The sequence below is a fragment of the Zophobas morio genome, unplaced genomic scaffold, assembly GCF_036711695.1.
Source record: "Zophobas morio isolate AGI-343-1 ecotype UQ-CSIRO unplaced genomic scaffold, CSIRO_AGI_Zmor_V1 ptg000007l, whole genome shotgun sequence".
NCBI classification, from domain to species: domain Eukaryota; kingdom Metazoa; phylum Arthropoda; class Insecta; order Coleoptera; family Tenebrionidae; genus Zophobas; species Zophobas morio.
Genome location: NW_026972112.1, coordinates 13046570 through 13063616, shown reverse-complemented (window position 1 = coordinate 13063616; position 17047 = coordinate 13046570). Strand labels below are relative to the sequence as shown.

At 33.2% G+C, this 17047-nt stretch overlaps 2 protein-coding genes across 5 annotated transcripts in view; both read left to right on the top strand.

The window, feature by feature from the left end:
* LOC135124656 (zwei Ig domain protein zig-8-like) overlaps positions 1–17047 on the top strand; it is a 289793-nt gene that overhangs the window by 124679 nt on the left and 148067 nt on the right. The window lies entirely within an intron of this gene.
* On the top strand, positions 4891–6733 carry LOC135124654 (uncharacterized). 3 transcript variants are annotated; one of them, XM_064049886.1, is made up of 4 exons: positions 4891–5175; positions 5227–5421; positions 5473–5669; positions 5721–6733. In XM_064049886.1, the coding sequence occupies exons 2-4, from the start codon at positions 5294–5296 to the stop codon at positions 6698–6700; spliced, it is 1305 nt and encodes a 434-aa protein (XP_063905956.1). In that variant the 5' UTR covers positions 4891–5175; positions 5227–5293; the 3' UTR covers positions 6701–6733. The 3 variants fall into 3 exon arrangements, with proteins under 3 accessions (XP_063905956.1, XP_063905954.1, XP_063905955.1); XM_064049884.1 differs by having other exon boundaries at positions 5473–6733; XM_064049885.1 differs by having other exon boundaries at positions 4891–5421; positions 5473–6733.

The window sequence follows — 17047 nt, the reverse complement described above, 5'->3', positions numbered from 1 at the left end:
TCTTTATTTATTTTGGAGCGTTTGCTAAAAATAATATCGAATTAGTTTTAATATATACAGTAGAGCTCACAAAAAAGAACACCCCACGTTTACGATCAAACACGACCAAATCGGTATATGGGTTATATCCTGTAATCGGAACAAAAGGAAACAGTGCAATATTATGAACTATAAAATTATTTGTACTCTTAACATTTTTTTTAGTTAATAATGGCAAAATCGGCTGTTCGATTTTTTTTTGGGCCGTACTGTGTTGTTATATCAAATGAAACAAGAGCTCTAGTTGATAGTTCTTTTTTGGGAACGTAGGTCCCGGAGAACTACCCAATATGCGCCGATTTATTGTCATCTGTCACATTTGTCGTTTATGTTTCGTTCAGTTGTTCTGCTTCTTCGTGAAATTAATTTTAATTCAAATTTGCAACAGATCACTTCGTTATCATCTCATTTTCTTTGACATATCGTGTCGTCGCAACTGGAAGGATTTTTTTGGTTACTCGGTCTTGATGTATAACGTAATAACATCAATGCTAACCGGTCTTAAGAATTTGGACGAAATTGGAAATGCTGAGAATCAAACCTGGACCCCTTTACATTTACAACGGACATTGTTTTATCACTGCTCTATATGTCTTAATTACAGCAATGTTGATAATATGGTTTTTATAGAGCAACTCTGTACGTATAAAATACCCTAAGAAAACTACTTATAATAACAAAATTAGTCTTAACAGATGTTTTCTGATGATTAAATTACTATTACCAAAATTCTAAAATGTTTCGTTGCAGAGATTCTAAGACAATCTGTTAATGCATTCTCCAAATTTTAGCTTTTTTTAGAGTGCATAAGCTTGCAAAGTAAGGTATAATACAGAAGAATTGCAAGCGCAGGAAATTAAGGCAAAATATGAAACAGATAGAAAGAAACCTCGAAAAGCAAAACCTTTCAAAAGAAAAAAATATAAATACCAAATGGAACAATATAGAACGAATAGTAAAAAAGCGACAAAAAGACATGTGAGTAAAGCAAAAGCAAGAGAAAGGAAAGAATGGTTAGACGGAGAATGCGAACCAGAAATAAAACATAAAAAGAGTTACGCAGAATGAAAATGCTGCAGATAAACAACGAAGAAAATACAAGGAATTATAACAGTCAAAGAAAGAAAGCTAAGCAAATATGTCGCAGGAAAAAATGGATTCTTTAGAAAGACAAATAAAAACTATAGAGGAAGCATACCCGAAGAAAGAGATAAGAAACTTTTATAAAGACATACAGAACGTAAAGTTAACAAAACACGAATCTACCCAATATACTCATATAAAAGATGCAGAAGGCAACTTAATAGGCGACGATAAAGGAAGATTTAATACTTCGAACAAATATTAAATAGCGAAATCAGAGGAGGTCAGAGAGAAGTGCAAAAACAAGTACTAAAAAAGAACTTTAACTAATGAAAGTGTAGCAATGCCAACAAGAGAAAAGATAGAGGAGATTATAAATCAGATGAAGAATAACAAAAGCCCAGGGAGAAATGGAATTACGAAAGAAAAGCTAAAATATGGAGGTGAAAAACTGAAAGACGATATCCAGCTGGTAATAAAGCAAATTTGGGAAACGGAAGAAATGCCGGATAGCTGGAAAGAAGCACTAATGACGCCGCTTTTTAAAAAAGGTGACAGAAGAAGCTGCGAAAACTACCGTGGAATTGCGTTATTAGACGTTACGTACAAACTACTGATGGCATCGATAATAAAAAGAAGACTTGAAGGATATATGGAAGAAGCTCTAGGAGAATATCAAGGAGGCTTTAGAAAATGAAGAGGGACAATCGATCAAATATTTATGTTGAAACAAATCGTGGTAGGAAACTACATATGAAATTCCTACTCATTTACTCTTCGTGAACTTCAAAAGAGCTTACGATACGGTGAACAGGACGAAGTTAATAAACATATTGCGAGAAATAGATATTCCCGAAAAACTAATAAATCTAATAAAAATGACATTGAAAAACACAATAAGCAGAGTAAAAGTAAAAGGAAAAACTTACGACAGTTTCACTGTCAAACAAGGACTCAGACAAGGTGATCCGTTGTCAACAACTCTATTCAATCTGGTTCTAGAGAGTATTATAAGGAAAAGTGATATAAACAGGAAGGGTCCACTATTCAATAGAAGCCATCAATGTCTAGCCTACGCGGACAATTTAGTCCTACTAGCTAGGAACAGAAAGGAATTAGAAAGGATAACAACAAAACTAATGAGACAACCAGAAGAGGTAGGCTTAGAATTTAATATAGAATAAACAAAATATATGGAACTAAAGAATAACTGTGGGAGTAGAAAGACAAGAAGGAATAAAAGTAGAATTTGAAGAAGTAGAAATGTTTACGTATGAAGACAAAGAAATAAAACAAAGGATTGCTAAAAGTAACAACTGTGCAGGACAATTAAGAAAAATTATGAAAAGTAAAGAAATATCAAGACAAACAAAACTAAGAACATACAGCGTATTATTGAAAGTTACGTACAAAATAAAATCGGCAAATGGTCTCGAAGTATGGGTGCTAAAAGTATATATGTATAAGTTGACGTAAAAGTTTTCTCCTTTTAGAAGTAAATATTATTAAAATTTATGTCCAAATTCGTTGTACGCCTCTGATAACAAGATCATCTTTTATTGTTGCAGTTGTTAGTATTTACTAAAATAAATGAATTTTACCTATTTATCCTTGAGTGGCGTCTAAAAAGGTTGGATAAGGGTTAATTTTCCCCTTATAGTTTTGATAACACAAAATAAGTTTTTCAGATTTCTTAGACTTCGCGAAGAACTGTCAATTCTGTTGTACGTACCTTTCAATAACACCCTGTATATAAAACCATAGTGTGACCAACCCTAGCATACGTGTGCGAGACATGGATTATTACACATAAAATGAAACAAAGACTGCAAGTTGGGGAAAGAAAGATACTTAGACGAATCTTTGGAGGGAAGCAAACAGAAGGAGGATGGGAAAGAAGAACTAATGAAGAAATATTTGATTATATAATGACACAGTTGTAAGCAATTTCATAAAAAGAAAAAGATTCCAATGGTTAGGACACCTAGAAAGAATAACCCAAGAAAGAGAAGTTAAGATGGTGCCATGGAAAATTCCGGAGGGCAAAAAGAAAAGAGGCAGACCAATGAAGATGTGGAAAGAAGCGATAGAGGAAGACCTAGCAGAAAAACAAATTCAGGACTGGAGAAAGAACACAAAAAACCGAAGGGAATGGAGACGCATCTCAAAGCTATGGGCCTAAATGACTTGCGAGAAGCTTAATTAATATTATAAACTATATATAAGCTTGCAAAAGAGGATAAGTTTTTAAAATAGACATAAGTGGACTTGTGTCAGTATAGGTTTGAAGCACGATTTACCTTGCATGATTTTAAGATAAACACATCACATTTTTGGTAGTGGAAATTAACGAACAATTTTAGGTTAGCATTTTGTCATCTGCATAGTAATTATATGATAAACTTAGAATTTTACAATACTGTGTCCAGTAATTTCCAAGATTGCTTGTCTAATAAAACTAGCAACAGATAGAGGATAGACGACAAAAATATATTTTCCTATTCTACAAGCTTTAAAACATCGAGCTCACGAAGTCCTACATTTTTGCTTCCCAATCAGTTCAGTGGATTCCCAGAATATCGCTTTAATAAAATCAACAGACAACAGACGAGAGACGATACAAAAATGGAAACAGGAGACCTATTTTAATACACTCGGAAGTTATGAAAAATCAAGGAACTACGAAATTAGTCATTAATTAAGAGGCATGGATCCTATGACAAGTAAAAAAAAATGCCTAATTATATCACAGTTAGAACAAAAACATTAAAACATTCATTTGTATTACGGTCAATTTGACGACTAGCTAATTTCATGTCTTCTCCACGTTATACGGCATGTATAATATGTACATCTTGATATCCTCTTTCCACCTGTCTGTCGTCTGTCTGTTAGTGATTTTATTGGATCCGTAATCTCCGAAATTACTGCACCGATTCCTGTGAAATTTTGAGAACACTTTAAGGTTATCGTATAGATCAATTTTTTTTTATCCCCACCGACAATTTAATGACTTCAGTTCAAAATTTTGCTCCGTAAATCTTATTAATAAGTTTTATAAAATAATACGCTTCCGTATTTGTAGTGTGTTAATCAGCCCTTATATTTTACCCTAAACACCTAGATTTTTGGAAAAGTGCACCCATATTTTTATTTTAACACATGTGTAAATTATTGGATAAGTTTCAAACTAGTACAGCAACATTTTACAGTTTATCTTAGAAACCGCCCTGAAATTCGCACGAGCTTTGAATTTATCAGCACCCCGATCGACCCATAACCAAAATTTATGCATCCATCAACACTAAAATTTTGATGATGTCACTTCGTAAGTTTGTTACGTAATTTCTATTTAAAATGTGCGCAATAACTTGTATTTGTACGTATGATTTACTAATCCATTCATGCATGCATTTTAAATTGCATGCATTATTATCATAAAAAAGTGAAAATTTCAACATCAGCTGAAATAACATTGGACTAGTTTTGTTAATGCAGAATGAACTTCCTTCCACAGGTACATTTTTCGAATTTCATAAACTCATCCACAAAATCCATTCAACAATTAAATTGCTTTTAACAAATAGTCGTAACGTTTTAAACGCATGCAGCAAAAAACCACAATTCTTTCCAGCGTATTGAATAGGGTATTCCACGATTTTTTTTTAATGCACTACACGAAAGAATATCGTCTACAAAATGCGAAGATGTGGTCAATATTTTTTTTTTACTTTTCAATAACTCAAAAAAAAAAAGTTAAATTTAAAGTAATTTTTTCCCGCGGTTAAGTTGTGCATTACGTACGTCATGATGACGTACGTAACGCTGACCAATGGGATCAGCGTAGCGATGTGGCAACTCCGCTCACGCTGCTTTAAAGTTAGACGACATCGGTATTTAGCCATCTTGAATTCTTATTGGGTTATGATAGGTTAGGTTTATTTATGTTTGGTCGATCTTAGTGTTAACGTTTTGTAATTTGCTCTCATTGACGCTTAAAATAATTTAAAAAGTCAGTCGTTTCCATTATTTGACATTGTTTGTTTAAACACGGTGAGTAGAATTGGCCGTTTAATATTTACCACTTACCAAAACCTTTTACAGCGACTTACAACTTAAAATTGTGTAGGAAGATTATCTGGGAAAATACGGCACAGAATAAATAGTCACAATGGAAAGTGAATATGAGCAAGCTACTTCTACCAATCTCCCTGTAGTTGATGATGTAATGATAGATTTGTATTATCGAAGAAATGTGAATTTTCTGATACCAGGTGTTGAAAATGTGAAAACCGAACGGTAAAGTGTACAACGTAATAATGATTTGATAGTAATTATTCATTGTTATAGTGGAGCTCGTGCAACTTACGGCGACGATGCTGTTGGTTATGTGCAGTTGAGACGACACGATGAGATTTGTACTGTCAAAGCTTTGATTGCACCAGAACATAAAGTTCGCCTAAAAGGCTATGAAGTTTCAGTAAGAATAAATGAGTCTGAACAATGCATAATTGACTCAAAGTGTTATGACTGTGCTGCAAGTGAAGGTATGAATGATTTTATGTTGTATGAGTGTATGTATTACGTCTACTTTTCAGGTGGTTGTAAACATGGTGTAGCCTTACTGTTCTGGTTATACAGACGTACCTTGGAGCCTTCAGTGACTTCTGTTGAATGTTATTGGAGGAAGTCTACTCTGTCTAAAGTTGGCAGTACTATAAAAGGGCAAAGAATGAGAGAGTTGTTTAATTTTCGGCAAGTTCCTTCTTTACCAACAAAAGGAACGGCATTTTTGGACAAAGTAATTTCTACCGCATTAAAATCAGATAGTCATTCAATTCTTGCTACAATGTATAAGAGTGAAGTGAATATTTTGGAGAAAGCTTCGTTGTACCATTTATGTCTTTCTTATAAAAAAACGACTGATGCACCAAATGCAGAAGACTTCATATCGTTTTGCCAAAATAATTTAAATAGTGAAATTTGCAAAAGTATAGATACTTTAACAATATTGCAGTCACAATCTAAAGCCTGGTTTGATGTTAGATATGCGAGAATAACAGCTTCAAAGCTGCATGAAGTTGCTCACTGCAAAACTGTTGATGGAGCTACAACTGCTGCAGTTCTGACAGCATCAAAATTTAGAGGAACAAAGGCCATGAAAAGAGGCCTTAACCTTGAAGAAGATGTCTTAAAAGTCATAGCTGAGGAGAAAAATATTAAATTAGAAAGAGTAGGAATGACCATAAATCATATGTACCCAATATTTGGTGCCTCGGCAGATGCAATGTCTGATAAATATTGCGTTGAAATAAAATGTCCAATAAAGACAAATACTGTAAAAAATTACATTACGCCAGAGGGTGAAATAACTCCTAAACCATATGCACAACTGCAGCTGCAAATGTTTCTTAGTAAAAAACAATGGGGTTTATTTTGCGTTGCATCTCCATCTTTTGAAACGGACAGAAATGTGACTATAAAGGAAATTCCTTTGGATGAAAATTTTTGTCACAATGTAATGGAGCAGGCACAAGCTTTTTGGAAAAAAGCGATTTTTCCAATTTTAATTAACTGATGTTTTCAATAATTATACTTATTTATTTCATAATTATTTCTTATTCATTTCAATAATAAATAAATCTAAATCCCGTTATACCCCAATCCCCTAGTATCAATAAAAAAAAGTTAAATGCTTCTATTTATACAATTAATTTATTGTTTCCAATAAAATACAAATAAAAACCATGTAAAAACTATTGTATTAATGGACCTTGCAAATTTATCAAACCACAAGCAACAATTACAATATGATCCAAAAGTGGCACCAAATTATGATCTGTGGTAGCATGTGGACCCAACATTCGAAATTCTCTGATCCTACGAATTAATCTTTCAATGTGGATCCTCAACGCTGCGACAAGTTTCGACTGACGTACCTCATCCTTCGTCATTTTTCTGGTGCTTGTGACGCTGGGAGGTCTGACTAGATTCACCTTTTTTTTCTGGAAAAGCCCTGCTACTTGCTTGAAGCCCCTATCGGTCATTACAGTTGCATTTTCAGGTACAACGGTCAAATACTCTGATTGCTTAATTATTTCTACATCTGATGTGCGACCTCCAAACCCTTCTGATATAAAATTAATTAGCCCATTTGGAGTACTTGACACTAAATACTTGCATGTGTTACAAGTTTTATAATTGCTCCAGGTTAAAGCTTGCTGATAAGCTGCACTAGGTCTTTCAACCTGTATTTCGAAGCAATCAATGATTGCTTCAACATCTTTATAATACGTCTGAAACTGCCTAGGTAGAACTCGCTGAATTTTACTTTTCTCAGGCCAAAAAATTAACTCATTGAGTTTTGTAGCCATTTTTGGCAATGTTTTTGAAAATATATTACTGACACCACTAGTGCTTAATGCAAAATCTGTCCCTAATCGTACAAATTGGTCATCTGTTCGTATTTTCTTAAGAACGATATAAATATGTTCTACAGGAACTTCTAATTCTTCTTGGAGTAATTTGATGAAAAAAAATTCTGACTTGGGCAAGCCCAGATAAAATCTGCTATTATTTTCAATTTTGAATATTTCCACTTTCACCAATAGTTCTTTGGATATCATATTAGTTTCATGCAATGACTCCGATGATGGCTCATAAACACTTCCACTTTGGAGTGAAAGGGAGGATGATGACAATGATGTCGATGATCCCTGAATAGGTTTGTGGGGGCTTTGATATATTTGTGACGATAATGATCGAAGAGTGTTTGTGCTTTTATCTGCCACTTCAACTGAGGTCATTGATGACTGATCTTTTGTGCTAACTCTTGTCTGAGTTGCTTTTCTAAGAGTTCTCCTTTTTGTTCTTAAAGGAGAAACTGATTTTTCTGGCGATTTTGCACTAACAAACATGCCAGATGGTGAAGCCACTGTTTTTAATTGCAGTTCTTCTACATCCTCTGTTACATCCTGTGAAGTACCAGGTACAGTAGGTTCAGGAAACAGTTTCCTTCGAAGCCCTCTACTGTGCTGTTGTGTTTCCATCTTACGTTTCCTTGAAGTTGGTGTGAATTGGGACGAAGTCTCTTTCCTCACCATGCTTCTTGGAACCACATTGTCTTTTAACATTAGGCGTGTACCCATTAATTTGAAATGAATCCAATTTTCAGCATCCTTTTCCAACTTTATTAAAGAAAATTTGTTAATAAGGTGATACAAGTAGATACCGACATACAAATTTTTGAAATATTTACTATACTTACATCAAAATGATCTTCACAACAGTACAAACTTTTCCCAGGTATGTATGTTCTTCCCACAGCTTCAAACCATAACTTCCTCCGATCCACTTTTTGGGGAACAGTAAGAAATAATTTTTCTGGATTATTTGTAGAGTTATTATCACACCCAACGAAGAAACACTGTTTCGCCATCGTGCCAATTTTTTCTATTTAATTTGTTTATATTTAAGGAATAAAACGAACAGGCCAAGTTGATCAAAAACACGTGCACACTCTGACCTACCTCAATATAATAAACCAGCAGGTTTGGCAACACAGCATCGCTGCCATCGCTTCAAAGTGATTGGTTACACTTTTAACCGCGAAATACTGCAACTTTGAGCCGGCCTCTCACTCTTCTATTATTTTGACAATTTTTTTCAAAGCGATTATGTTTTATAAATAGTTCAAATTTGTTTTTTGTACATGTATTTAGATATTGTTTCAGAATGTTTAGTTAAAATTTGATTTTAAACTTTAGTGGAAAACCCTATTAACTATGGTATTTAATTTAATTTTCTGTTGTTCTCTAACCCATCTATTCTAATTAAAAAAGTCTAACGTGTCTTATAAACTAATTTATTTTTTTGCTGTTGTTGAGTGATAACTAATTTTTGAGTTGTTTTTTAAATGTTATCCATTTAACGGATGTACAAATATGCCGATTAAACTAATTATTTAATTGTTAGCTTAAAAATAATATGTTGAGTTGCGTAAAAGTCAATTATAAGACGATATTTCGCTTATATTAATAAAGGTAATGACGGTGGATTTATATGCATCTAAGGGTGTTATGACAAATTTTAAAGCTTTTAGCATCGTCGAAACGTTATAGGCTTATAAATATTTATCAGATTTGAAAGCGGTGCGGCAGAACGTTATAGAGGAAAATCTGGTGTCGCAGCGGCTCGTACACACAAATACATTCTTTATTCGTACAGTTATGATACATAAAGGCACACATTCGTCATAGCACGTTGCCTTATGAATACCTATCACGTCTGCTCCATGTATATTCACTACCATACACATAAGTTACAACTGGAAAAAAATTCCGTACTGAATTTCTATTGAATTATGCGTAAAATCGCAAGAATGAATACTTTAATTAAAAGATTGCATTTGGAGATTTATTTACATGAAGTTCTAGAGGAAATCCCTTCGTTAGAAGCTATATTTTTTCCGAAAAGATACACAAGCGCTTCCTTAATTGGATAAAATGTCTTTTTAAGGTAGTAATTAAGGATAATGAATTCATTTATAAGACCAGGCGAGATGGCGTTTTAATCAGAAACGATTATTATCGCGATCTACGGTTTTTATTTTTAGCTGTTCTCCACATATTCTTGTGAATTATTTTAGGTTCCATTCTCTGGTTCAAGGAGTTTGCTAAAGTGCCACCGTTTCTTTCATTAGCACCGAATATCACTCTTAGTGCAACTGAAGCCTGAATAAGGAGTAAAATAGTAATTAAAAGGCATAAAGGATGGGGCGTTCGTTATTTCACCTGCACGCTTGTAGAGGCATGGGGGTTGCTGCGAAAGCTCTCAGCGTTCTAATTTGATTTCACTCTCACATAATGGACGTGTTGTTTTTAGCCCCGCTAGCTCGTTAATGTTGTTAAAATGTATGCCAGTGCGTTTCAAAAAAAAAACTTCGTGTTGAATTGTTGTCCGTCCTGGGATTTGCTGTCATCACATACGTGTAGCATGGGTAACATAATTATCCGTTATAATTTTAAGACGCCCTTTTTTCCATTAATTAAATTAAAGGTTGCTTTAAAATTTTACCCTCGACATATTACGCAATGTATAGTAGAAACAACACACTAATTAAAATGATTAGTACAAAAACTACACTGGATATTTTATATTGCGTTATTTAATATTATTTGTCGATTGATGTCTGTCGTCTGTTTCTCACCGATTTTATCAGATAGGATAATTCGCGACATTACTGAACTGATTGTTACGAAAGTTAGATATAGCGTTTTTGGGAATATCGTCAAACACTAATCAAAATTTATCTGATAACTCCCTTCAACAATTTGCTGATGTCATATCAAAATTTTGTAAAGTAAATCCTAATTAAATTCTGTAAAGTAACATATTTCTGTATTAATCCGCTTTTATTCTTTACCTTAATTAACCAAATTTTTGGAAACAAAATTAAACAGGTACAACATTTTGTAATTTAACTTAGCAACTACAAAACCGAATGCTCTGAAACCTTACGAACGTTAAGTTTATCGTAAGCATGGTAAATCTTTAACCAAAATGTATCCACTTATCCCTTCGAAAACTTGACAAACTTGATAGGGTCTCAACATTTTTGCTTAATAAAACAAATAAAAACAACACCATTTTTTTAAGCTGATATGTTATTGCTTCATCAAGGCACCGGCGGGCTGGACTGACACAATAAAGTAATAATAAACTATAAACAAATTCGATTGTTATCTTTATTAGAACACAAACAAATAAAGAAGTGAAAAATCTAAGGCACATAGAAAAGAAAGGTACATGAACTTTGTGTTAATTGTCGAGCTATAACATATCCAGTATTTTGAAATAGTACAGTACATTACATTTTTGGATTGCTTATAAAAACATTCAAAGTAAACCTACTATTTAACCCCACGTATCGTTTTCTTTTATTCAGTTCACTTTTATTTGCACATGTAAAGTCCATAAACAGTGCATATTATATGAGCGACTTTACGACGGTATTGCCAATTTGAAATGCACCCCAAATTATAGAATAATATATGAGCCCTGCATAAATTACCAAGATTTTTGTGTCTAGAATCTATTGATGTCAAAATTTGATTTTTATTTACTTGTGAATTACAATTTTTGTTAAATTTTCAAATACAGTTTCATGTTTTTGCTCGTCTGCATATGGTATAGGAAACCTGATATGCAAAAATAAAGATGTGTTAATGTAAAGCTATGGATAAAATTAGACCCAAATCTTTTGTAAAGTATGTGTGTGAGTTCCGCAGAATTTTCCAGTTTAGCTTCGGCAAATTCGAACGTCTTATTTGTCAATATTCGTACGAATACAAAGTTCAATCCAGCTGTGGAGCTCGGGAGATCTGGTGACCTACTTGTAGCTTTCTGGTGTTGTTGACTTCAGAACTGTGAGATATGGCTCGAAAAGGCAAGCAAAATGTTCCAGCTTCAGACCTAGTGGCGTCGAGTTGGTCGTTTCACCTGCTCCTTCTTTCTCTACGTAATTAAGGCGATTGCGACTACTCCAGCTTATCGCAATGTAATGTTGTTTGCTCTACGTAAACTTACATTTATCCCATTTCATCTCGTCAGCTTTAACACCCAGACACACTAGAATATCTTCTTTGTATAAAGTGTTTTAGAACTCGTATAGTTTTACTACTTCACTTGCAGGTAACGAACTTTAAAATGCAGCGATTTATTAACAAAAACGTTACACAAGGATGGATAGATTGTTAGTATAGGAAAATCAGAAACATTAACATCTGAAGGCATGTTGGTGATCGTATCCATAAATCAAAAAATAACTAATACGATGACACGAGTAGATCGATAGAAAAAAAACTCTGGGCTTACCTGGCATTCTGTATTTAACTTTGAAACTTCACAAATAGTAGCTTCTAATTAACAGAGTTGAATAAATTTTAGATACTATGGGAATTAAGTTTTATAAATCTTGATGTACTTTCGAAAACTGGATCAACTAAAACCACCAGAACTTTAATTGTGGCTCATACTTTTCCTATCACAAAGATTTTTTTTAAGTTAAGTAAAGAAAGTAACTCATATCCATTTTCAAAATTATTGAAATTTTAACATTCCAACGGATCTTTCTTAAATAATCCACTTGAACTATTTAATATGAGGTAATTATTAATTAATCTGAAATAAGTAATAAGAACTGAACAAATTAATTAATTACTTTCAGCTATTTGACACACGATTTTTATAAAATTACATATATAACATTCCCTTACAAGAAAGCATTCACAACGTTGTAAAAAAAATTGTAACGTTATTTTTTTTAACTTCGCTTGTGGTTGCTTTAAATTTAAATTGCAGATATTAACCGTGTAATAAATGTTAATAGAGCAAAATGGCCATTGCAATGATACACTTAAAGCATGTTTGAGATACCTCTTTATGAAGGAAAAAGCAAAAAACGTGAAGCTGAATTTTAAATAAAATGATTTTACTTTCTATCTAAAATTTCTTTTACGAAGTTTTTCTGCAAACTTTAATTTATTTATGAATGGATTCCCGGTTAGAGTTTTAACTTTAACACAATTTGACCATAATGAGGGTATTTAAATGATAACGACTGTGTCTCGGAAAATTTACGCTTTTTCATTCTATTCTTTGCTTAATATAAAATCGTTTTAGGAGAACTAGAAAGAATTGGATATTGCGAGTAAAATATTCGGAGCTCTAACTACCCGAAATTTAAAATTAACCAACGATTTATTCATGGTAAAAATGATAATCACTTATAATCACAATCATAATTCATGAGGTTAGCTATTCACTTTAATTATTTCGAATTTCTTATCTCGAGTATAGTAAAGCCTTAAAGCAATGCACATGACTCCGTTTTAAGAACACATTCGAACGTTCCTTTAATATTCTGAAATATTTAATATTGTGGATATTTGCTAAAGTATTGATTTTAATTTATATTTCTTGTTTCAAATCAACATAAAAACGTATATATTTTTTCGAGAGTTCTAAACAGTTCTGAATATAAAAGTGAAAAAAACACTTGGAAGAATTTAATAAAAGTTTATTGATAACTTGGATTTTTGCCGAGTATTTATAAAAAGAGAATTCAATCTCAAGGACGTGATTTATTTTAGTCTTCAAAATACTAAGCTGGTGCTTGTGGTATCTTTCTCTTTAAAAATAAATGCTAAAAATTGTTATTCCCGTTGCTAAAATAAATGTTGATTATGTCAAAAATTTCTCCTTTCAGGTTTGTTAACACAAAGTATAAGGTCTCATTTCAATTTACAAGATTGTTACTGATTAATATTAATTTGTTTAAAACAGTTCTTACTCATAAAAGTGTTAATATTATAATATAAAAATATCACATTTTAAATGAAAATTTTGTTTCTTCGTATTATTAATTAATTAATAGTACTCCTCGGAATGTCAAGAGAATGCAAATTGTCAGTTTATTTAATATGTAATTAAATATCTTCAAAAGTCTGTTGTTGGTTTCGTAGTTTCTAAGATAACTTGTAAAATAATGTTATTCAGTTTTGAGATACATTTTTTTAATCTGGTAAGGCAAGTGTGGAAGCATATTATTTAATAAAACTTATATAGGATTTACAATCTCAGAATATTTATTCCTAAAGTACAGCTAAGATTTTACCATAATTAGTCTATTAAGAGGGATTTATAAACTTGCTTTTGACGTTGGAGTTTCCGTTGCAGTTGCTGTTTCCGCTGACGTTGCTTTTAGAGCTGAAAATTGTCATTTATAAACTCCGTTGCCAAGTTGCCGTTGATAGTAACTTTGATGTTCAACTTCTGCCGTATTTAAAGGGGTTGTACAGGGTTTCTATAAAATGATTATAGGGTCGCAGTAGGTCATGTAAACGTGCCGCCTCTCAGATATAACTGAACGGAAGTCTGTACTGCCCAAGGACGCATGGCAAAGACCAAACGCATCTGTATAACCGGTTGCCTAAACGCTTCACATCTTTTTAAAAAATAAAACTAATTCATTACAATAAAAAGAAACAAATTTATTGCCGTTAAACATCACAGTAAATGTTGAAAATGTTCATCATTTTGTTCAAGGGACATGTTCACTCTGTTTTTAATTTTTAAAATATTCTGTAACATCCTTTCGTCAAAACTTTGGACCAGCTGTTCAATTGTGCAATTTTGCTCAAGCCTTCCACAAGATTTATCTTTGTTGACATTGCCAGTTCGAACAAATCTGTTGATTACATCTTCAATGTGAGCCTCTAACGATCTTTCTTGAATTATTAAATGAGGGTATTTGGCCAGATACTCTTGCTTACAGGCGGTTACAGAATACAGCCACTCTTCCTTTCCGAAGTCCCATTGCTTTAACAAGACATAGCGACGAAAGAAGTGTCTTGTTCAACAGAATAAACCATTTTCACAGTCTTCGCTTCCTAGCATAAACACGATTTTCGTACGCAACCACCAGGAGTTTTGAAAACGACCGTTGTGTTGTTTTGGGCTTGGATCAACGAGAATTAGTGTAATTCGCACTTGAAAACCGTTAAAACAATAAAAACGACGACTTTAAATGACAGGTTACAAATGACATTAGACATTAATGTGACAAGTTTTATATTTTGCCTTTTTTTCTAAATATAGTGGGCTTACATTTTGCCGTTTTGTTTTAATATGTATAGACTTCTTTTCACATGAAACTTAAAACATGTTTAAAATGGGAAATTTGTATAAGGAAATATCGATTTTGCAATTAGGCTCCGCCCCAAAATCGGAAAATCCATATTTTCTGGCAAGAATGTACCATTTTAATCATGTTTTAAGTTTCTTGTTGTGAAAAGATTGCTACGTATATTAAGAAAAAAAGGCAAACTATAAGCCCCGCCCACCCGCCCTATTTCAATTCTGATGATTTTTTTTTATTCGTCGTAAGCCGAGAGGCAGAACTTAATTATAAAATCCTTATTTTTCTACTGGAAAATTATCATGTGAAATATGTTCTTAAGTAATCGTGTTATACAAAGAAAAATAAATGTATTAATTAAAAAGGAAATCAAAGGAGAAGTACCACCCATCCGTCTCGAGTCTCGATCTCAATCGTGATGAATTTTTCATTCGTTGTCAGACCGAGGGGCGGAGCGTAATTGCAAATCGATGTTTCCCTGCAAAAATGTACTATTTTAAACATGTTTTAAGTTTCTTGTTGTGAAAAGATGAGTACACATATTAAGATAAAAGGCAAAATGTAAACCTCGCCCACCCGTCTTAGCTCAATTGTGGTGATTCTTTTATTCGTCGTGAGCCAAGGTGGCGGAATTTAATTGCAAAATCCCTATTTCTCTACAAGAAATAAAAAACATGTTTTTGAGTATCGTGTTGTTCAAAGAATACGATGTATATTAAGAAAAAAACAAGCCAGAAATTAAGCCCCACCCATATCCATCCCAAGCACAATTGTGATAAATTTTTCATTCATTGTCAGACCAAGGGGCGGAGCCTAATTGCAAAATCGATACTTACCTACAAAAATTTACCATTTTAAGCATGTTTTACCATGTCTTCTTGTGAAAAGAAGACTACACATAACACATATTTATTAAGAAAAAAGGGCAAAATGTAAACCCTTGTAGTCATAATACCTAATCTCTTTTTTTTATTTAAACGTCGAGAACTATCTTCAACGAAGCATAAGTACTGACAGAAAGCTACAGTGCAGAAATTGATTGCAGCTATTTAAAAAATGAGGGTTTTGGTGAACAGGTGATTAATAAATGGCTTAATATTAGTGGACCTCATTATCTCTATCAAAAGTTGACTTTCGTGGAATTAGTGTTTGAAAAATGTCCCCCTACTTCAGGGGATTTTCCTTCAAGTTGGCAGCACAGCACACTACCGCAATTTGGTTAGTTGAAAACCCAACGCTAATGGCAAAATAACGGCGAAAATTAAAAGTTGCTCATCTCGAACGTCATCCCAACGGCATACCAACTTTCAACGGCAAGGTTAACGGATAATATAAACGACGCATACCTGCGCTGCGTATTTATCTTACAACAGCAACGTCAGTGTCGAAGAGAAACGTCAGCGACAAGTTTATAAATCGACCTGAACAACAGAAGGCGGACGGAAACGAAAGACCTACTTTTTCATATTCTAGGAGTTAGACAACGTTGAAAAAGCAAGAAACGAACTTTCGATTGTTTTAAAATACTTCTCTCTAACTCAGAAATTAAAAAACTTACAAAAGTAACTTCAGGTGGTAGATACTTCTATCAAATATTCCAGAAAAAAGAATCCAAACTGGTGTTATATAAATCTGAAACATAAAAACGCAAATATAAAGTGTGAGGGTTAACAAATCCGTTTTCAATGTGTTCAAGAATTAGTAGAAGTTATAGATCATAATTTTCTAAAGTTTCTTTCGATTAAAATTACTAAATACATTTACCAAATTTTGACATCGGAAGATGATTTATATGCGTAAGTTACAAAATCAGAGCATTTTCTTAATAGAAATAGCAGCAAGGTTTACAGGTAATATGTGGAGAACAAAGTTGTTACTTAATTGAAAAGAGGATAAGACGTAATTAATAACTACAACGTGTTCCAATCCAGAGGAACTATCGAGAAAAGCAAACAGAACACAAAGGGAGCCCTGCTACCGTTATCCTTCAAAGATGTATACGCAGTGTGTACGTAACAATTAGCCGGTGATTTCAGAGACAATGCAGGCAGAAGTGGTGTGGCAGCGTCCCCCCGAATTGAAGAACCCCGGAAATAGGATGGCTTATTCTCTCTCTGTGTGTATTAGATTTATAATCGTTACTAGCAACGTAATTACCGACGATTTATTACAGCACAACAGCTTTTGTTATTAAAAGAGAAAGCTCCCTTTTATTTTCATTAAGGC

Excerpts from the sequence above, each read along its gene's own strand:
- LOC135124654 (XM_064049884.1), top strand. The coding sequence starts at position 5,294 with ATGGAAAGTGAATATGAGCAAGCTACTTCTACCAATCTCCCTGTAGTT. Across the intron at positions 5,422-5,472 it reads GAAAATGTGAAAACCGAACG|TGGAGCTCGTGCAACTTACG; the intron begins GTAAAGTGTACA and ends TCATTGTTATAG.